The sequence below is a fragment of the Mus musculus genome, chromosome X (assembly GCF_000001635.26).
Source record: "Mus musculus strain C57BL/6J chromosome X, GRCm38.p6 C57BL/6J".
NCBI lineage: Eukaryota > Metazoa > Chordata > Mammalia > Rodentia > Muridae > Mus > Mus musculus.
This window is the reverse complement of record NC_000086.7, coordinates 134,225,646-134,248,659: the sequence shown is the minus strand read 5'-3', so window position 1 is coordinate 134,248,659 and position 23,014 is coordinate 134,225,646. Positions and strand designations below refer to the sequence as shown.

Genomic DNA, 23,014 nt, shown 5'->3' with positions numbered 1-23,014 from the left:
AGATGCAGATATGGGAAGGCTGCAGGTCTACACCACACTAGTGAGCAAGTATATTTTCAGAGCCTTCTTATACTACATTACTGTGGAAAACAAAGCCACAAGCTAACAGAAGCAATTTTGCTAAATTGTACATAAGACATTGGTTTCCATCCCAGAAATCTCCCTGTTCCTTCCACCAAGGTCAATAGAATCTTCAGCTCTTAGCCTTGAGCCTCAAGTGCACCTCCTCTTATTGTTCCGTACCTCGGCAGGCTGGGAAATCTGCCAACAGACCCTGACCTGCCTTGACTCTGCCTGCCAGGCAGCCTCTCTCCCTCCCCCTCTCTCTCTGTCTTTGTCTCTCTCTGTCTCTGTCTCTGTCTCTGTTTCTGTCTCTCTCTCCCCTGTGCTTCAGAAAAGTGTCAAATTGCTCCTGACTGGGGGATTTCTTCATCCCATTGGCTTTTAACAGGATCACTCGGGTTGTGTGCATCTTCTCTCTCTTTCTGGTTCCCCTATCCCTTAAAATAGTATCCCTTCTACTTTCATCCATTTTAAAACATCTAGATTATATATATATATTATTAATATATTATAATTATATTATATATTATAATTATATATATCATTATTAATATATTTATATATTATATATACATATTATTATCATCATCAAGTATTACATATATATATAAAAATAATATTTGCCTTTCTGAGTCTGACATCTTTTGCTTAATATAACCTCTTGTTCTACCCATTTTCCTGACAATGATATATCATTTCATTCTTCTTTACAGCTTAATAAAGCTCTGTTTTGTATTACATATCATCTTTTTTTTTGGGGGGGGTCTGTCCCTCTGCTGATGGACATCTAGGCTGATCTCTCTGTTATGCTGATTTGGGTTCCCAAGGGCATATACCTTGTGCAGCGGGATAGCTGAGTCAACGGTAGTTTTATTTTTAGGCTTCTGAAAAACCATGCTGGAATTCATGGTGGCAACATTAACTTACACCCCCCCAGCGAGTGTGAGTGCTCCCATCCCTGACAGTGTTTGCTGCTTGTTTTCTTGCTGATATCCATACTTATAATGTGAGGTGGGGGTCTCAGTGTACTTTTAATCTACATTTCTGTGGTACTAAGGATGCTGAACATTATAAATATGGGCTTGGGCCCTCTATTTGCTTTTTATTTATAATTTTAAAAAACACTTTTGAGTCATTTATACTTTTGAGAGCTGTCCAGTAAATTTGAGCATTCATTGTGTGGTTATTGGTTCTTTGAGTCTTTAATATTTGAGTTCCTTATATAGTCTGGGTATTAGTCTCCTGTCAGATGCACAGCTAGCAAAGTGTTCCTCATGTCCTTTGTCCTCTTTTCACTTGGTGACTGTTCCACTTCTTGTTCAGAGATCCTTTTTTGTTTGTTTGTTTGTTTTTATGTTTTTATCTTTCAAGACAGGGTTTCTCTGTGTAGTTCCAGCTGTCCTGGAACTCTCTTTTATATCAGGCTGGCCTTGAACTTGAAGATTTGCTTGCTTTTGCCTCTCAAGTACTGGGATTAAAGGTTTGTGCCACTGTCCTTGGCATTTATTGTTCAGAAATTTTGAATGTGACTGCGTCAACAGAATTATTTTGTAAGACATACAGCCTTAGGTAATTTCATTTTTATGTGAATGCCATAGAGTGTACTTACACTAACTTGTGTGGTATGGCCAACTTAACACTTAGGCTCCATGGTATGAGTTCAGCCTGGTGTCTGTAGAGGCAGAGCAAACAAACAAAAGAACAAGAATAATCAAGCACAAGGGAAAATGATACAATGAGATGCTGTAATTACTGGATGTGTGAGGCTGCTGCTAGGGTAATTCATTGCTATGCTTTACAGTGAACATTATTTGTATGTAATATACTGTGAAATAATAAAAAGTATAATACACAAGGCAGTTGGCAATCACACATTATTATCATCATCAAGTATTATGTACTATATACATCATTGTATGTGGTGTTCTTTTGTATGACTGCCAGTAGAGTAGGGCTTGCTCACACCGGCAATCTGAGAAGAGGGGAGGAGCCTGGTAAATGGGGATGAAATAAAGGTCAAAGGAGGTAGGATAGCCATGTCCTGGGAGCCAAAGTGTGAGAAGACACACTTCCCAGCTGTGTCCAGTGGGGCTGAGTGTGGACTCTTGGACCAGGTCGTTGATGACCGCAATGCAAAGAGTTGTAGCTGTAGTGGTGGGAACCTTACTCAAGAGGTTAAAGAGAAGACTCAGAGACAGGGGACATATATAGTTCTTATGAGTTTGGTTACAGAGTGAAAAAAGAAGCAGAGATTTAGCTAATAGTGAGTACAGATTCAAGAAATTTTTTTTTCTTCTGAAACAGGGTCTCATGTAGCCTAGGCTGGCGTTAAACTCACTACACAGCTGAAGATAACCTTGAATTCGTGGTCCTTCTTTTCCCATCTCACAAGTTCTAGGATTCCTGGCACGATGCCTGCCTCCTTGCTTTTTCTTTCTTTCAAACATTTTTTAAATGAAAGATTTGTTTACTCTATGTGAGTGTTTTTGCCCACGTGTGCGCGTGTGTATCGTGTGCATGACTGATGCTCACGGAGGAAAGGAAACAGGGTTGGATCACCCGTGAGCGGAGTTGCAGATGCTTGTAAGCTGTCAGTGTGCTGCTGAGATCCAAACCAAGGTCCTGTGGTTTGGCAGCCAGTACTCCCAACCACCGATCCATTTCTCCGGCTCCTGCTTGCTTTTTTGAAAGTGAGCAAGTCTGTTAATGGGAATGATCTAGCACCAAGACAAAAAAAAAAGATATTTCGGGGGAGAAAAAAAGAGAATTGTTAGATTAATAACAATATGTTTTTTTACTCCTTTGTTTCATCTGAGTAGGATTTTTAGGTAGAACATTCTGCTATTTTAATTAGAAGACATATTGACTCTTACTTAATACATGTGTTCTCATATCAAAACGGGAGTCACCCTTCATTTTACAATGGTCATAGAGTGGTGGGTTGTCTTCCATATTTCCTTAGACATTATTTCCAGGTGAAGCCTAATTTTTTTCAACCATCATCTTTCCAAGACCTCCGACATTTGAATCTTGTTTCCAAAACGCATCCCTTTTTAAACAAGAAAGTAAGTAACAAATGACTGGTCCTGTGTTAAAATTTCCAATCCCAAGTGCAGTTGAACCAATTTAAATTTATCCCCACCTAGCTTATGAATGAGTAAGTCTCAGACTATGGTTATTTTATTTGGCTTTGGCAATTACTGGGAGATAACCCTAATCCACTTTTTAAAACTGCTGGCCTGGCTATCTCCCAGTGGTGTACACCAAATACTTGTTGTTTCTCCTGGCCATGCGCTCATGGTCCATCTCCTCTCATGGCGGCTTCCTCCTATCTCACAGTGTTCTTTCTTCTCCCTCCTCTACCTGCAATCACCAACCAGGTAACTCAAAAATCCACCTACTTCTAATCCCTCCCGTAATTGGCTGTAGTCATTTTTTTTTAAATTTAACCAATAGTTTTAAACTAAGGAGCAAGGTTTACACAACAAAAATTAGTAACTGTGAGAATTCACTGGTCTTGAGGCAACTAGACAGAATTTAGAGCATTGCAATACATAATAACAGACCAAACCTCAACATCCACAATTTGAAAAATAAGTTTAGTGTAGTTAAACATATCGTCTGTTCAGGGATGTATAGAGAAAAATGGTAAGGTGCAGCCTTCATCGATCTTCTCTTTGCAGGCAGCACTATTTTTTGGCATGACTTCCTCTTCCCCAGATAATCTTGGATTTTCTGTAACATGAGAATAAATGACATGCATAAATCAGACAGTGTGCCCTATTGTAGTAGCAAGTTTTGTTTTAACTTTTTTTTTTTGCTATGGTTTTATGGATCAAGCCCAGGGCTGTGTGCAGGTTGCCAAGACTTCTACCAATGAGCTACTTCCCTGTATTTTTTTTTTTACTTGAAGGGGTTAAAGTCATTGTAACTAAGTAGAATTGTATTCAGCATGCATTTTCCAAGAGGATATGGAGGGTAGAACTGAGGTCTAATACGGCTTCTTTCTGACTGTATGTGACAGAAATGATAGGCGTGCACCAGGAAGTTATAAGTAAGGATGGCTCACAGCAGCTTACTAAAGCATTAGGAAGCTGTGCCTGCCGCGAGTGTTCCACAGAAGTGGAAACTTCTTGCATTCAGTATCACATATAGAATAACCCGAGGGCTTCCATCTGAGTAAGTTATTTATTTATTCATTCATACCTACTTTTAAAAATATGACTGAGCATGTACTATGTGCCAGATTGAGGATAGAATGCTAAGCCCTCATGAAACTTAGGAGTTTAGAATTGAAAGAATGGTGATGTCCTCCCTAAGGTCAGAGGGCAAGGGATGGCTGCAGAGCCCCAGCAATCCTGGAACTCTGAGTCCCTCTACTTCAGCCTCCTGGGTTCTATGTGTTAACACAGCTGCCTAAGAACATGTTTTTATGTCACTTTTCTCCTTAGGGCTACTTAAATCATCAGCAGGCCAGAGGGGTAAACAACAGAACTTCAGTTCTTTCCTGTCTTGAACTTACAAATCTAAGAGCAGGGTCGGGCAGGTTTGTTTTTTTCTTCAGGCCTATGGCCATCTTTATGCTGTGGCCCCACATGCTCTTTTCTCTGCATATTTAGTCCTTGTGATTTTCGGTATGCTCACATTTCTTGTTCTTGTTCTTGTTCTTGTTCTTGTTCTTGTTCTTGTTCTTGTTCTTGTTCTTGTTCTTGTCCTTGTCCTTGTCCTTGTCCTTGTCCTTGTCCTTGTCCTTGTCCTTGTTCCTGATCCTGTTCCTCTTCCTCTTCTATTTCTTCTTCTTGTTCTTGTTCTTCCTCTTCCTCCTCCTTTCTCTCCTCCTCTTCCTCTTCCTCCTCCTCCTCCTTCCTCCCCCTCCCCCTCTCCTTCCTTCTTCTTCCTTCTTCTAGACAGGCTTTCATGTAGCCCAGGCTAGCTTCAAACTAGTTATGTAGCCAAGGATGACCTTGAACTTCTGACCCCCGCGCTTCCCCCTCCCACATGCTGGCTGGTATTACAAGTATGTGCTGTCATGCCCAGTGCTGGAGATGGGAAGCCCCGTCCTTCCTGTATCCCAGATGAGCTATATTCCTACCCCTATCTTTTCTCCTCTTACAAAACATACTGGTCAAATTGGATTAACTGTGCTTAATGGCCTCCTCTTAATTATATGTACTTTGGAGAGGCTCGCTAGATAGCCTAGAATCATGTTAAACTTGAGATTCTCTGGCCTCAGCCTCTTGAATCTTGAAGTATGTTGCCTACCATACCTGGCTTCCTTTCTCACCTCTTTGAAGATCCGTTTCCAAATGCAGTCATGTTCTGAGAGTCTGGGGGTAAAGGCGTCAACATATGCATTTGGGAGAGGCAGAATGAATGATAAACTGTGGGACGTGTTTCTTCTGCCGACATTTAACTTACTGTCAATTTCTTCTTAGTACTATGAAGTATTCCTTCGACAGTCTTCAGTGGAACCCTGCCTTCTCTTTCATGAAGGTGGACACTGGCGTGAACTCGTAGTTCGTACCAATAGGCAAGGACACACAATGGCTATTGTCACTTTTCATCCCCAGGGATTAAGTGAGGTAAGCCTAGCAGGGTAAGAAGCCACCTCTGTTTGTTGAAATTTTAGAGCAGATGGCAGAACCTACACAGCCATAGAATATTTCTGTAGGCTAGAGAGTAGGTTTGAGGATGGAAGAGTTGGTAAGAATATAGTATCATTTAACCGTACTGCTGGCATAATCAAATCACAAAGACTGGCTAGGTTACCCCAGACAATTATTGTACACGGACTCCCAAGTGTTTTCACAAGAAACACTCGCAGTAGTAGACTCAACTGAATCCAAAAGCTATTTCCATAGAGAGTTGCATGTCCAACTCTTATAATCGGAATACTTCACACACTCTGCTAGCATAGTGGGGAGCTAAGCAGCCTTCCGGATTATGCTTTACATTTGAAAAACACGTAACACTTTCATCAGACTATGTCTGGTTTGCTATTTATTGCTGATATATATGTACACATGGCTAACAGCAGCTTAGGCAGGAACCTAGAGGCAATAATTGAAGCAGAGGTCAAGGGGGAATGCTGCTTACTGGCTTGGTCCCTGTGGTTTGCTCATTTTGCTTTTATTCTTAGATTTAGAAAATTGTTTTATGTGTATGAGTGTATACATGTATACGTATGCACCACGTGTATACCTGGTGTCCAGGAAGGTCAGAGGAAGGCTTTGGATTCTCAGAGGCTGGAGTTACAAACAGTTGTGAGCCACCACGTGAGAGCTGGGAAGCAAGCCCAGGTCCTCTGCAATGGCAACAAATACTCTTAACCACAGACTCAACTCTCCAGCCTTCAGTTTGCTTTCTCACACGCCTAACGACTACCTTGCCAGGAATCGCACCACTCACACTGGGCTGGGCTCTCTCAAAACAAGCATCAATTGAGAGAATATCCCGGAGACAGGCCCACAGGCCAATCTTACGGAGGCAGTCCCTGAACTGAGAGTCCTCCTTCCTAGATCACGCCAGCATCCGTCCTGATGATGAAACCACACCCAAACCCCAGCCGGCGCAGACAGTCTCATATGGAAAAACCCTGTTCTTTGTAGGCGATCGCAACCAGCTTATGAAGTAGGTAGGCATAGGAGGGATGTTATCATCTTCATTTTACAGATTAACAAATGGAGGCATTGTCACATGGAAAGTGAAAGGGCCAGGTAACTACAAAGCTAGGATTTGAGTCCGTGTCCTTTGATTGCTGGCCTGGTTGGTCTTTTAAATGCTATAACTTTGACTTGGTTTATAACCCTGTGTCTGTATGCTAAGCTAGTCTGTAGTGATTATAGCAAGATTAGAATTTTAATATGTTCTCTAGTCAGATAAAAGGAGTTACCATGTTCGCTCTTTTCTTTTTGCATTTAATTGGATGTCAGAGAATAACTTGTGTGTCAGGTTCTCTCCTTCCATCATATGGGTCCCAGGAATAGACACAGGTCATTCAGCTTGAGGGCAAGCACCTTTACCTACTCAGCTGTCTTGCTGGCTAGCGCCCACCATGTTCTTTCTTTTTTGTTTCCTGGTTCATTTCTTCTAGGACTCACATCTTCTGAGGTGATACTTGTGTGGGTGGTTGGGATAGCAAAAGCGGAGAAATATGAAGGGATTGGAAAGGTTATTTTCTGTGCGTGATGGGACAGGAGCTTAGTTTAGCTTTTTGTTTATAAGAATAACTCACACTTCCTGTAGAGAACTATTAGAGGCTCAAACTAGAGAAAGTGCCAGTTCCACTGTATGAGATTTGTCAAAAGCTGAGAAGCCAAGCAGCTCTTCTACTGAGATGTGAAAATAGCCTGTTGTTGTTGTTTTTGTCCTGTGGAACATTACTTTATGCTAAGTGTTATTTATAATAGGATTTGAGAAATGTGTCGTCTTGTCTGACTCCTGCGGAGCTGGTTACTGTAGCTAACGGCAAGAGAATCGTCAAAGATGAATCTTTACTTGACTCTTGGTTTCCTGTTCTGGGCAGGAGGAGGTCTGTGTTCAGAAGGTGACCTTGAAGGATTTTTTCACTAAAGGCCCTGGAGCGATCTGTGAATTGACCTCGCTCTATTTCCAGGAAAGGTAAGCCTGGAGCAGCCAGACAGGAAGGAGGAGGCTGCGGGCTTGCATAGCATGGGTTTGTAGCTTGCTTGCTGGTGATGGGCTACTGAGACTGGAGGCCCAGAAGCTAGCTAGATCTGCCTTTCATAACGCCAGCCACCTCCAGGAACCCATGCTAGAATATAAAGGTGAAGTAGCATATGGTTGCCTTTAACTTCTCAAAATCAAAACAAGAAGGATGTCAAAAGAGTGTGTAGCATGTACCTCCATCCCTCAAGAGTGGAACTCATACAGAAGTCTCAGGGCTATGGTGAGGAAGCTGTGTCTCCCACATAAGAGGCTTGGCCTGCCCCTTCCAACCAAGCAGTAAGAGGTATGTGTTACAGTCTATCATTCTAAAATGCTGTCTTCCTTTTTGTCTCTCCTAGCACCATGACCCGTTGCAGCCATCAGCAGTCCCCCTACCAGCTCCTGTTTGGGGAGCCCCACATCTTTGAGGATCTTCTGGGTTTGAAGATTCGAATTTCTCCAGATGCCTTCTTCCAGATTAATACTGCTGGGGCAGAGATGCTGTATCGGATCATTGGGGAGCTGAGTGGAGTGAACTCTGAGAGCCTCCTCCTAGACATTTGCTGTGGCACGGGCAAGTGGCCTCCCTAGGAAGAGTCTATGTATGTGTTGTCTAGGTCTCAGATGTCATCTACCCAGAACTTATGGTCTTTTCAAGGGTGGCAGGGGAAGGTAGTGTTGATGGTATAGATATAACCATGTTGGTTTAAAACAGAAAATAATCTCCTCTTATTTCTTACTTCTCCAGGTGTGATTGGCCTCTCTGTGGCTCAGCGTGCCTCCCAGGTTCATGGCATTGAGCTAGTGGAGCAGGCAGTAGAGGATGCCAGGTGGACTGCAGCCTTCAATGGTACCTAGATCCGATTCTGAGGTGAAATTAAGAGGTGGAGTTGAGTGAGGGGCTAGAAATATAGCTCAGTGGTAGACTGGGTGCTTAGCATGTATGAGACCCAAGGCCCCATTTACCAGCACTGCAAAAACAAACAGAAGTGCAGTTGTTAATATGCAACTGGGTCCTACTGTATCCGCAACTTGTAGGGAGGCTGAGTTCTAGAGTAGCCGTAGAAGGATCTTGGTGTTTTCTAGAAATCCTAGTAACTTTTTTTTCTTCATTTGTATAGATGAGCCCAAGGCAAGTCCAAGTCTAGGTGGTGGTAGGAAGGGAAATGATAGAATGTTGAACACAATAGAAGAACCTGCTTTAATTCAACTCTGAGGGCATCAGAGCCAATATAGTTGGTTTCAAATGTAGAGTTTAAGCCTGGAATTGGGGTGAACACCTTTAATTTCAGCCCTCGAGAGGAAGAGGGAGAGGCAGGTGGATTTCTGTATGTTCAAGGGTAACATAGTTACCCTGGTTTATATAGTGAGTTCAGAGCCAGCCAGGACTATATAGTGAGACTCTGCCTTAAACAAAACCAAACAAACAAACCTGCAATTTTAAAAAGTAGAACCTTTTCCTTAAATAAAGTGACAAATTGCAGTATAGAAAATAGTTTGCATTCGTCCTTTATTCTACTTCCAGGCACTCCTTTCAGTTTTGCTTTTTGGATTTTTTTAAAAGATTTATTTATTTACTTACTTAATGTATGTGAGTACACTGTAGCTGTACACATGGTTGTGAGCCTTCATATGGTTGTTGGGGATTGAATTTTTTAAGACCTCTGCTTGCTCCAGTTGGACCCACTCGCTCCGGTCGGCCCTGCTCACTCAGTCCCTGCTTGCTCTGGCCCAGAGATTTATTTATTATTATACATAAGTACACTGTAGCTGACTTCAGACGCACCAGTAGAGGGCGTCAGATCTCATTACAGGTGGTTGTGAGCCACCACGTGGTTGCTGGGATTTGAACTCAGGACCTTCGGAAGAGCAGTCAGTGCTCTTACCTCCTGAGTGATCTCGCCAGCCCTCGTTTACCTCCTGAGTGATCTCGCCAGCCCTCGTTGTTTGATTTTATATGACTGGCCTTGCAAGCCTTATCTCTTTGCCTCCCACATGCTGGGATTATAGATGTGTGCCAACATGCCCAACTTGTAGACAGTTCTTGAGGTCCCAAGTGAAAATTGCTGGCGCAGGAAGTGCATTCGAGTGGAAGGCAAGATTTTTGTTGTGGTGTGGGGACTTACATGCTGTCTGTCTCATCACTTCAGCTGGAAGGCTCTTTCAGCCTTTCCAAGTCAAACGATCTGCAGCAGGTCCAAGAGCATTTGCTCTTCAGAGGTCCACTGGAGCCAAAGGGAAAGGCGGGACTCTGGCTGCTGGCTTGGTATAGTTCTATAAAGCTGACGTTTCCCACTTGTTGGGCTCGATCGAGTTCTGCCACATGATCGTCTCTTTCGCAGGTGTCACCAACTGTGAGTTTCACGCTGGCAGAGCAGAGACGATTTTGCCACAGCTGTTAAAGTCACAGAAAGATGAGAAGTTGACTGTTGCTGTGGTGAACCCTGCCCGAGCTGGATTGCGTAAGGACGGAGGACACCTTGGCTGTTCCCCATGTGTAGGCTTCTCCCATGGTGGCCACCAGTTCTGTGTCTTTATTCCCATAGTAGACTTAGGGGCTCCCTATGAGGTAGCCCTGAAGTAGCTTCACCCTTCTTTGGGAGTCCTCAGTGCTGCTCAGCATGAGGTTTGGAATATCAGGGACTGCAGTGGGTTAAGTATATTAACCAGGTGCTTATTCCTTCAGATTACAGAGTGGTGCGAGCCATTCGGAACTGCAGGACCATCCACACTCTAGTGTTTGTTTCCTGCAAGCCCCATGGTGAAAGCACAAGGAACTTCATTGAGTGAGTCTTGCCTTTTTATTTTTGTCAGTATTTTTGAGCTGGGGTTACAGAGTGATCCATGCTTCTTTATGCATAATTTGGAAAATGTGGAGAAACAAAGAAAAAGAAACATTATATTACTTCATTTATTTGTATTTATTAATGAATTAGTTAGTTTGTTTGTTTTTAGACTATGTAGTGCTGGCTATCCTAGAACTTACTATGGAGGCCAGGCTGGCCTTGAACTCACAGAGATCTGACTGTCTGTGCATCCTGAGTGCTGAGATTTAAGTGTGTGCCACTATACCTGGCTCAATATACCACTTTAAAAATAAGTGTTGTTGTTTTTTTTTAATTAGGTGTATGAATCTCAATAAGTTTATGTACACTATATGTTCATACAAGCCCATGCATGCCAGAAGAGGGCATCAGATACTCTGGAACTGAACTTACAGACAGTTGTTTGCTACCAAATTGATGTTGCACACCAAACTTGTATCCCTTGTAAGACCAGTTAGTGCTCTTTAACTACGGAGCCATCTCTCTAGTCCCTGACTACATCACTTTAAGAATTCATTTTAAGGACTTGTCTCGGGTGAGACAAATCAGGTACTCAGTCTAGGCACAATTTTTTAAGAGGGTACCAAAAATCTAAAATGATCAAGAAAAAATTTAATACAGTATTTCAGAAAATCAACCCTCTCAAATTATAAAGGACAATTAAAAAAAATTAATGATAGGTGTGATGATGTCAACACTAGGGAAATATAAACAGGGCTAGCCTGCTCCAGACAGTCTAGCCCAATCAGTGAGCTCCTCGTTAATGACAGGCCTTATCCCAAATGAGGTAGATGACATTCCTGAAGATGACACTTGAAGTTGCCATCTAGTCTCCATGTTTGTGTAAACATACACACACACACACTCACACACACACACACACACACAGAGAGAGAGAGAGAGACAACACTATCTATATTCAATTCCCACCGCCCCTCAAAAAAAAACCATGTTGAAAAGTAGGGGTCTGGTTACTTTTTAAAACCTTCAGCACATGAGAGAAATGCTATTTGTCTCCTTGGCTTAGTTCACCTTACATTATTTATTTCCTCCAGCAGCATTTTCTTGCAAAAGTTTGGCTTTTGTTCTCTTCTATAGCTGAATCATAGCTGAGTTTTTATTTACCACCTTTTCTCCATCCATTCTTCTATTGATAGAAATCTTGTCTGGCCTTTGGGAATAATGTAGCAAGAAATGTCAATGCAGCTATCTCATCGCTGTGGTGATTAAGTCCCCTTTTGACTGTTCTAAGAAGTGGTCCAGCTGTGTCATCTGCTAGACTTATTTTTAGTTTTTTGAGGAGTCTTGATATTGTATTTCATTATGACCGCACTGATTTCCGTTCCTCCCGACAGTGTTTAAAAGCCCCACCTTTTCCAGGTACTTGTTAGAATGGTACATTGTGTCTGTTTATTTTTAGTTGTGTTTTTGGTATTTAAGTTAAATTTAAAATAATTTATCAATGTCAGTGAGTAGGTAGAGGGTTATGTGTGCCAAGGCTTGTGTAGAGAGGTCAGAGGTCAACTTTTGGGACTTGGTTTTGTCCTTCTTTCTGCCTTGGGTGCTGGGGAATCAAACACAGGTCCCGGGACTTAGGCTGTAAGTGATTTTACCTGCTGAGCTGTTTTGCTTGCCTATATATGTTTGTTTTGAGACAAGGATTCATGGAGCCAAGGCTGGTCCTGAACTCTCTCAGTCCTCTTGTCTCTACCTCCTGAGTCCTGGGATTATAGGTGTGTGCCACCAAGTTCACATTTCTATTTAAAAATACTTTTTGTTTATTTATTTATTCATTCGTTCATGGTGTGTGTGTATGTGTGTACTTCAGTGTATATATGGAGGTCAGAAGACAAATTGTAGGAATTGGTTCTCTCCTTGTAGGTCCTATCAGGCTTGGTGGCAATGCCTTTACCATTTTGCCAGCCCCTAACTCTTTTTAACCTTAGCCATTCTAACAGGGAAGGGACGATACTTTATTTGTGTGTTTTAAAAATTTTAAATTATGTTTTCTCAATAGTGGTCAAAGTGCAGAGAATAAGTGGTACTGGAATGTTTTAGCCACAGATAAGCCCACCCAGGCTTAGGGACAGCGTTTAGGGAGGAGCTGGGAGTAGCAATGTATTCTCAACATGGCAGGACCACACTGCACTCATGAACTCACAACATCATGGTTGCCTGCACAAGGTTCTAGCTAGCCAACATTCTAGCATGGAAGGGGGAGGAGCTCATGAGGTCCCCCCAACCCCCCTACATGAGGAGCTGTTGATAGTTGATGGTTGCCAGGGCAAGGTGTGTAAGTGTTCTTTGTGGGTATGGTCCCTGTTAGGTTGACTATGCTCCAGTGGATAGTTCCACAGCTGTGTGTATATAGGCAGCACAAATGGGATTTGATGGGTTATTACAAAAAAGGCACGAAGTTGGGAGGGGGAGTGGTAAGGGGTGGCTTTGGGAATAGTTATGGAGAGGAGTAGGAAGGCTGAATATGAGCAGAATACATTGTGTGTGTATATGACATTCTCAGAGAATTGATACAAAGTCTATTTTTAAAATGGAATCAAAAAAGCCAGGTGTAGTGGTGCCTGTTTACAATGCCAGCTATTAGGCAGAGACAGATCATGAGTTATATCAGTGTAGGCTTCAGGGTCAGATCCTGTCCCAAACAGTAATATTCAAAATCCAGCCAGGTGTTGTGGTGCAGGCCTTTATTCCCAGCACTCAGGAGGGCAGAGGCCTGCAGATCTCTCTGAGTTTTCAGCCAATGTGGCCTACGGAGTGAGTTCCAGGCCAGGCAGGAATACATAGTGAAACCTTGTCTCAAAAGACACTATATGTCAATGAATTACAAAACAAAATAAAAGATATGGCAAATAAATGTTATTATGAAAAAATAGGTAAATAAACCTGGTCAAGAACATAAAAGAGTAAAAACATAAAAATATAGCCATAAATTATATAGCAGAATAGATTTGGGCCTTGTCCTGCTAGAAGTTTGCTACATAGACCAGACTGGTCTTGATATTATGACAATGCCTCCCAAAGTATGCTATCACACTCTCTGTTTCCAATTACAGGAAAGTACTCCTTAGAGCTTGCTCTAAAAACAGATATTTGAGTCTGAGAGTGGTGATGCACACCTTTAATCCTAGTGTGGGAGGTAGAGGCAGTTGGATTTCTGAGTTTCAAGCCAGCCTGGTCTACAGAGTGAGGTACTGGATGGATAGTGCTATACAGAGGAACCCTGTCTGAAAAAACCAAGATAGATGATTGATAGATAGATAGACAGATAGATAAGGTAAGCACACACACACACATATAAACAGAGAAAGAGATCGGTAGGTAGATAAGATAAATAGACAGAGATAGATAATGCATGTGAAAATCTGTAATTTTTCTGGGAAAATACAAATGGCCAGTGTTAATTCCAGAAAATAAGGTAAGCCCTGAGCAGATTAGTGAGCATGGAAATAAATGAAGCTCCCCGACTGGATACGGGTGTGGTATGTGTATCTGTAATCCCAGTGATTCTGTAGTTCTCAGGAAACTAAGCCAGGAGGGAAGGCATGAATTCAAAATGAGGCTGGGTTACATAGTGATTTCGAGGTCAGATGGCTACGTAGTGAGACTGCTGTCTCCTACAATCCAAGGGGATAAAAAGCTTCTACCCCAAATAAAAATTAGGCTCAGTCTCCCCATCTTATTTGCTTGTCCATCGCTGTACAATTACTCTTCCATCTTTATTGTTTTTGAATATGATATAAAGATGGTATCTCTTATCAGTGGATAAAAATGGACTTCAATAATTTGTAATTGACAACTGTATAGACACTGCAAAAACGCTGTATAGCTAGATTAAGTTAACTCAAAAAGGTAAATGCAAAAAATGGGTATAAATGCAATCTAGGAAACGATAGAATTTTTAAAAAATAATTGTTTTGTAATTTCTAACTGAAAATTCAGACGACACAGAATGAAAGGCAGTTCATTTATTTATGATTTTTTTGTTTGTTTAGCAGGCAGAGGAATTGGCTTCATTGTGACCTTAAATAATATTTTTGGCTTTTACATTTATTTATTATGGGGGAGAGGCACTTGTGTGAGTTCGTTTTTTTTTTTTTCTACCTTGTGGCTCCTGAGAACCAAACTCAGGTCATGAGGCTTTACAGCAAATCTCTTTACAGCTGAGCCATCTAGGCTGCCCTAACTTACTGTTCTTTTCTTTCTTTCCTTGTGACACTGTTGTATGTATCACATGCTTGTTCTTGTGTACCTCTTCAGTTTTTGTTTTTCATTTCATTATGTCCCCTTTCCCCCAATATTGTCCCCCTTCTATCCCCCTCCACAAATCATGTCATTTTGCTTAACAATGATCTCAGTTTCATCTATTCCCTTGTGAATGTCATAATTTTATTTGTCTCTTTATCTGAATAAAATTCCATGTATATGTTCGTGTGTGTACACGCGCATATGTGAAAGCCAGACTTGACCACTGAGTGTATTCCTCTATCGCTTTCCACTTCGTTTCGCCTGTCTTTTCTCTGTCCATATAATAATGTATGCATATGTGGCGCCAAAAGACAGTTTGAAGGAGTTGTTTTTTCCTACCATGCGGATCCCTGGGATCAAATTTGGGTCATTAGGCTTGGTGGCAAGCACCTTTATCCAGTGAGCCACCTCACTGACCTTCCACTTTTTTCTGAGAAAAGGGCACTGAATCTGGACCTTGTTGTTTAAGCTAGCCTGGCTAGCCAGTGAGCCCTGGTATCTGCCATTTTCTATTCCCCCCCCCCCCCCAGTGCTGAGGTTGAAGACCTGTGCTACCACCTAGCTCTTATGTAGACCCAAGCAGAGGTCCTAAGGCGGAGTTATCACCCCAGCCATATGTCACATTTTAAAACTATATCTTGATAAATGTCTAGACTGCTTCTACTTCCTAGCTTTTGTGACTAAAGTGACAGTAAGCATGGGTGTACATATAGCTCTGTAATATGCTAACTTAGAATCCTTTAGGTATGTTATAGCCCAGTGGGTATAGTTGAGTCATATGGTAGTTCTGTTTTTAATTTTTTTTGAGAATCTTCCACATTGATTTCCATAGTAGCTTAAAGAAGATTAATTTTTATTTTATGTTTGTAAGTGTTTGCCTATGTGTATGTACATGCACAATGTCTGTGCCTGGTGCCCAAGAAAGCTAGAAAAGGGTGTTGGATTGAAAGACTCCAAGAGGAGCCCCTCGCTTAGGCCTCAGGACAATAGCGGACACCCAAGAACTCACGACAGACCGAGCTTGTTGCAAACCACATGAGGCTTTATTCAGGAAAGCCAGAGCTCTGGGGACGACTCATATCCCACACAGGGGTAGAGGAGTCGTCCTCGAGGGGAAAGAGGTCCCAGTTTTTATAGGCCCTCAGGGGGGAAAGGAGAAGGGGGAGATTAGGGGATTTCCAGATCTAAACAATGTCTATTCTCAAGAAATGGGCATGGGAGGGGTACAAGGAAAGAGTCTAATGAAGGTGCAGCAATGGGCACACACCTGGTCAGAACATTGGCAGACATACAGGTTCGAGGAGTGGCCAGAGCATTGCGCACCTCTATTTTTCTAAATCAGTGAAGCTAGTTCTGCTAACACTGACGTCTATCTTGCCAATTTCAGGACTTCTGTGACCTTTTATATTCTGCCAGGATCCTGGGAAACTTGAATTACAGATGGCCGTGTCTTGTCATGTGGCTTCTGGGAACCTTACTCAGATCCTTAGCAAGAGCAGACAGCACTCTTCAATGCTGAGCCATTTCTCCAGCCCTGGAAATATTTTCTAAGAAGTTGATCATTCAGTGATTTTTATTCCATGAGCATTGTGGGGAAGAGGGATGCAAAGCGAATGGCTACACTATTGCTAAGTTAATTTGACAGGACTTTATTTATTTATTTATTTTGGTTTTTCAAGACAGGGTTTCTCTGTATAGCCCTGGCTGTCCTGGAACTCACTTTGTAGACCAAGCTGGCCTCAAACTCTGAAATCCGCCTGCCTCTGCCTCCCGAGTGCTGGGATTAAAGGCGTGCGCCACCATGCCCAGCTATGACAGGACTTTTATCTATGTAGTGTCTACCTTCATCAAACCATTCACAGAAATGAATTAAAAATGTGTAAGAACTAAGCCAGGAGTGGTGATAAGTGTCTATAATCCTAGCACTTGGGAGGTAGGGACAAGAGGAGCAGGAGTTTAAGGTCATCTATCCTTGGCTACATAGTAAATTTGAAGCCAGCCTGGGCTACTTGAGAGTCTGTGTCAGTAAAACAAAACTAAAATAGTAAAAAATATAGAACTAAATGTGAGAGCTAAAAGTATAGAATTTTTAGAAGAATGCATTTAAAGTCTTTATGACCTTGTGTTAAGTAAAGTTGTCTTTAATACAGTTATCAAAAGTCCAAAGACAAGAAAGGAAAAGTAACACTGAAGTCAGGACAAAACAAAACAAAAACAAAAACGTTTTATATTGCAAATGTTACCACCCAGAAAGTGAAAAGACAGCTCATGGCATAGGAGAAGATATTTATAAATCATTTGTAAAGGCTTCCTATCCAGTGGCCAGTCACAAAAGACCACATAGTAAGTTAGCTGAGACACACACATCTGTAATGTCTCTTCAGTACTGAGAGGCAGAGACAGGCAGATCCCAAGGGCTTTGCTAACACAGCCGCCAAGGCAATTAGTGAGCTCCAGGTTGAGTGATACCCTGTCTCAAAAATTAAAATGGAAAGCTGTTGGGGAAGTCATCCCACCATCACTCCCTGCCTCCACATGTTCTTGTATGGTACTTGTATGGACAAGTGCACCTTACACACACACACACACACACACACACACAGAGGAAGAGAGAATATTAAATAATCATTTTTATAGAAAATGTTCAGAATAGACAAGTCTATAGAAACAGAAAAGGTCTGTGGCTATCTGGAGCGACTATGGGTTTGAGTCAGATACAAGGTATGGCGGTTAAGAGGTGTGCGGAACCTTACTGGTCTAACAAAAATGTTCCAAAAGTGCTGGTAGCAGTAAGTGCATGCTCTGAATATACTAACAACCACTGAGCTGTTTTATAAATGATAAACTAAATTGCATCCAGTAATGTTTCAGTAAAACTGTGGAGAAAAACCTGGAACTTTGACATGAGACAAAAGCACAGTGAACAACTTCAACCAAAGAAACCGTTTGCAGTAAATATTACAAAGACTGTCTTCCTCCGTCTGTAATTAAGCCCGAGAAGGCAGCAAGAAACAAGAACTGCAGTTGGAAAACTAACAGAAAATAAGAAAAGGAAGTAGTATTAATGTGTTCATGCATTGTGAGGTCATGCTACCTCCTCCATGAAGGTAGGAATAGGAGCTGGCTGTGGTGGCACAAGCCTTTAAGCCTAAGTTAGGAGGTGGAGGTGGGCAGATCTCTGAGTGCAAGGCCAGTCTGGTCTACATAGCAAGTTCCAGGACAGCCAGGGCTACATAGAAAGATGATGTCATGAGAGGTGGCATTTGAGGTCAGTTTGAGCTACATAGAAAAAAAAAACCTGTCAAATACATGTCTCTGTGTGTACATACACATACATATATATATATACACTTCATATATACATGTAAAAACATTTGAGGATTTCATAGACACGGTGTATTTTGATCATATCCAGCCCATTACCCTACTCTAACTCCTTTTAGACTCTCACCATAAACCCCTCCCAATTCCTGGTTCTCTTTTTAAAAATAATCCACTGAATCTAATTCATGCTGCCTGTATGCTCGTGGGGTGGGGCTACCTACTGCAGTGCAGGAAACCACCAGCAGCCATTCCCCTAAAGAAATACTCTTTGCATTTCAAACTGGGAAAACAGAAAAGTTTGATAATGCATTGCTGACAATATAGGGATAATGTTGCTGGTATCAATTGAGCACTAATCTATATAAGTGAATACCATCCCTTTGGAGGTAAATTTAACAATGTAGATTAAAATTTTAGATGTGTGCGTGCTTGATGATCCAGAATTGCATGCCTCAGTTACAACTAGTGTATTTTATGTGTCCTGAGTGTTTTACCTGCATGTATGTCTATACCACTTCCGTTGCCTGAGCTCACAGAAGTCACAGAGCCTTTAGCTCCCATTCCTCAGATTTTTATCCTGTAGCTCACTTCCATACATAAAATGACATAGAAAAATGGTTATTGTAATATTTTAACATCAAAAGAAAAAAATATTCTAAAAGTCATCAGAAGAGAACTGGATAATTTATAACATAATATCCATAAGATGGAGCATTATATACTATAATGAACTGATAATGGAAAATCTTGACAGTATGTTATTTCTCAGCAGCTTTATGGAGATATACTTCATAATCCACATAATTTTATCCATTTAAATAATACAGTTTATAAGGGTGTAGAGATAGCTTAGTGGTTAAAAGCACTTGTTGCTCTTGCAGGGGACCCAGATTTGGTTCTAGTACCTACATGGTAGATAAAAAACTTTAGTAAATGTTGGGTGTGGAGGTGCACTCCTTCAATCCCAGAACCTGGGAGTCAGAGGCAGGCAGATCTCTGTGAGTTTGAGGAGGCCAGCCTGGTCTGTATACTGAGTTCCAGGACAACCAGGGCTACATAATGAGACTATGTCTCAAAAAAACAAAATAGATTTAAAAATGGTTAAAATTTACTTTAAGTGTATTTTGCTAAAATTAAAAAAATAGAAAATAATTAAAGTTATTTCCATTTTCCCTCCAAAATGGAAACTTCTTATTTTTTTCAAAATTTATCCTCAAAATGTACTTAAAAGAAACTCAATAATTCAAAAAATACAAATTATGACATATCAAAACCCTCTTGTAAGTCCAATTCCAGAGGACCAGTCAGGTAGGTGGATCTCTGAGTTTGAAGCCAGCCTGGTGTATAGTGCAAGTTCGAGGAAGGCCAGGGCTCCAAAGAGAAACCCTGTCTCAAAAAAAAAAAAAAAACGAAAAAGCCCAAACAAACAAAAGAAAGAAAGAAAGAAAAAAAAAAAATAGGCTTCTACGAGTAACAACAAAACACGACAAAATAAACAAAAATTATCATCTCAAAGTTGGACACGGCAACCCTACAGTAGGAAGAGAGTCCCAAGAGTAGGCACGAGAGTCAGAGACCTACTTGTCCTCATAGTAGGAGTAGCTATAATATATATGCAGAGGACCTGGTGTAGGCCCTGTGCTTGCTACTTCAGTCTCTGTGAGCTCACATGTGCCTTGCTGAGTTGATTCAGAGGGCCTTGTTCTCCTGGGCCTATCTCCTCTGACAAACATGTAGGGAAAACACTCAGTACACACCAACCAAAATAGACCTCCTTTTTAAAAGTCGACAGTCCAGCGAGTTTTGGGTGGTTTGTTTGCACACTCACGCAGCTGTCACCACTGTCTAAATCCGGAGCGATTTTTGTCTTCTCCAAAAGAAACTGCACTTTTTAGTCTCACTGTGTAGCTCCCCCCTGCTGGCTGATCCTAGGCAACCTGTAATGGGCTTTGTTTCTAGATTTGCCTGGCATTTTCTTGAATTGAATTGTGCCATATACTATGAATTTCCTTGCGTCTTCCTTCACTTCACAGAACATATGTGATATTTATCTGTGTTTAAATGTTTCTCTCTCCTTGGTTTCCTTTTTGGCCTTAAAAGGGAATACTATTGAACTGTATGGTATATACTCTCTTACTTACATGCTCGTGAGTTTATGGCTTTCATGACTGATGTTTCAATAAATATCCATGTGCAAGTTCTGCTCTCATTTCTCTTTGAGAAAGCTCTAGGAGGAGAAGTGTGGGACCATATGTAAGTAGTTTAAACCTTTTTGAGGAACTTCACTTGGTTTCCCAAGCTGCTGCCTATTGTGGTCTAAGAGCATTTCAGAGTCTCTGTATCCTCCCAAAATATTGTTATTGGCTCTTTTTTTTTTTTTTTGAAAAAAAAAGTCTGTTTTCCAGTGCTGGCAATCAAGCCCTGGACCACTTGCATGCTAGGCAAGTATCCTTCCAGTGAGGTGTATATATATATATTTTTTTGGTTTTTTTGAGACAGGGTTTCTCTGTGTAGCCCTGGCTGTCCTGGAACTCACTCTGTAGACCAGGCTGGCCTCGAACTCACAAAGTTCCACCTGCGTCTGCTTCCCAAGTGCTGGGACTAAAGGTGTATGCTGTCACACTTGGCTCAATAGTATCTTCTGAAGTATAACCAAGTACATATTTTGTGGCTTTTGATTTAGGTTCTGAGATAATGTTGTCACTAAGCAGAACTAGTATAGAATTGTTTATATGATAATAAGATTAGAGGATGAGAAGGACATATATTTGTGCTTGCTTGTATATTCATAGAGAGACTCTGGTAAGTTATATGAGACACTGATAGGAAGAAAAATTAAATTGGGGCTAGAGAGAGAAAATTTAAATTGAGGGTCTGCAGTTAAGAAAATGTACTGATTTTGCAGAGAAACTGGGTTTCATTTATTTATTTATTTATTTAGTTAGTTAGTTAGTTAGTTAGTTTTTCGAGACAGGGTTTCTCGGTATAGCCCTGGCTGTCCTGGAACTCACTCTGTAGACCAGGCTGGCCTCGAACTCAGAAATCTGCCTGCCTCTGCCTCCCAAGTGCTGGGATTAAAGGCGTGTGCCACCACGCCCGGCGGAACTGGGTTTCATTACCTGTACCGGTATCAGGCAGCTCACCTGTGACTTCAGCTCCAGAGGAGCTACAGCTCTGGCTTCCATAGGCAGCCCTCCAATGCACATGTGTATACATAAACATATGCACACACACACACACACACACACGCACACATACATGCATGCATGCATGCATGCATGCACACATGATGAAAAAAGTAAGTTTTGAAAAATGAAGTCACATTCGCGGGAAATTTGATAGACTGAATATTTATTATGTTATTGAAAATAAGCCCAACTTAGATCGAGAGGTGCTGTTTTCTCTTATTACCGGAACTTACCTCATAAATGCTTGTGCGTATGTGTGTGTGTTTGTGCATAAGCCATAAAGTAGCAGGGGATCTGAGGGGACTGATGAGCAGAAAAGGGAACTCCCGGGGGAAAGCGAAGGACTCAGTCAGAGAAGCAGGGGCACAGGGAAGAGCAGAGAAGGAGGAAAATTAAGTGAGGATGATATATGATATTGAAAGACTCCGAGAGGAGCCCCTCGCTCAGGCCTCAGGACAATAGCGGACACCCAAGAACTCACGACAGACCGAGCTTGTTGCAAACCACATGAGGCTTTATTCGGGGAAAGCCAGAGCTCTGGGGACGACTCATATCCCACGCAGGGGTAGAGGAGTCGTCCTCGAGGGGAAAGAGTTCCCAGTTTTTATAGGCCCTCAGGGGGGAAAGGAGAAGGGGGAGAGTAGGGGATTTCCAGATCTAAACAATGTCTATTCTCAAGAAATGGGCATGGGAGGGGTACAAGGAAAGAGTCTAATGAAGGTGCAGCAATGGGCACACACCTGGTCAGAACATTGGCAGACACACAGGTTCAAGGAGTGGCCAGAGCATTGTGCACCTCTATTTTTCTAAATCAGTGAAGCTAGTTCTGCTAACACTGACGTCTATCTTGCCAATTTCAGGGCTTCTGTGTCCTTTTACATTCTGCCAGGATCTTTCAATATACAGGTTTGAAAATACCACAAAGAAGCCCCATTACTTTATATGCTGTCTTTAAAGCAAAGCCCCGCCCCCTTTTAGGAAATAAACCTTAATAACAGTTTTCTCTGTCTAGAAAGAACTGAAGACAGGACTGTAGAGCTGGCTCAGGGGCTAAGAGCAATTGACGCTCTTGCAGAGGGTTCAGGTTTGGTTTCCAGCTCTCACATGGTAGTTCACAACCCTGGAGAACTCTAATTTCTGGGTACAGACACCCCCTTCTGACCTCTGCAGGCACCAAGCGTGCATGTGGTGCATATACGTACATATAAGCAAAAAACCCCATACACACAAAAATTAAATCTAAAATATATCTTAAAAAGAAAGAACCAGGGGCCGGGCGTGGTGGCGCACTTACCTCATAAATGCTTTAATCCCAGCACTTGGGAGGCAGAAGCAGGTGGATTTCTGAGTTCGAGGCCAGCCTGGTCTACAAAGTGAGTTCCAGGACAGCCAGGGCTATACAGAGAAACCCTGTCTCGAAAAACAAAAAAAAAAAAAAAAAAAAAAGAACCAGGGACATATGAGAGACAGGAAAGATTACCTTTTGTTCCTTTTAATGTTATTTTATTTTTACTCAAATGAATGCATTGTATCATATATAATATAATACTAATGAGTGTTATAATGAAGTGGTTAAGACTAAATCTAGCTAGGCATGGTGGCTCATGCCTTTAATCTCAGCACTCAGAAGGCAGGCTGATTTCTGAGTTCAAGACAGTGAGTTCCAGGAAAGCAAGGGCTACA

General features: G+C 41.7%; 1 protein-coding gene across 4 annotated transcripts in view; it reads left to right on the top strand.

Annotated features, from left to right (window-relative positions):
• Positions 1 to 23,014, top strand: part of Trmt2b (TRM2 tRNA methyltransferase 2B) — a 54,069-nt gene that overhangs the window by 28,364 nt on the left and 2,691 nt on the right. For 3 of the 4 annotated variants that reach the window (NM_172540.2, NM_001167994.1, XM_006528514.4), the window contains 6 exons: positions 5,499 to 5,645; positions 7,589 to 7,683; positions 8,091 to 8,305; positions 8,480 to 8,581; positions 10,074 to 10,193; positions 10,418 to 10,517. In NM_172540.2, the coding sequence (NP_766128.2) occupies positions 5,499 to 5,645; positions 7,589 to 7,683; positions 8,091 to 8,305; positions 8,480 to 8,581; positions 10,074 to 10,193; positions 10,418 to 10,517 (779 nt within the window). Of the gene's footprint in view, positions 1 to 5,498; positions 5,646 to 7,588; positions 7,684 to 8,090; positions 8,306 to 8,479; positions 8,582 to 10,073; positions 10,229 to 10,417; positions 10,518 to 23,014 lie in introns of all 4 variants that reach the window. The other variant, XM_011247734.3, reaches the window with a different exon arrangement.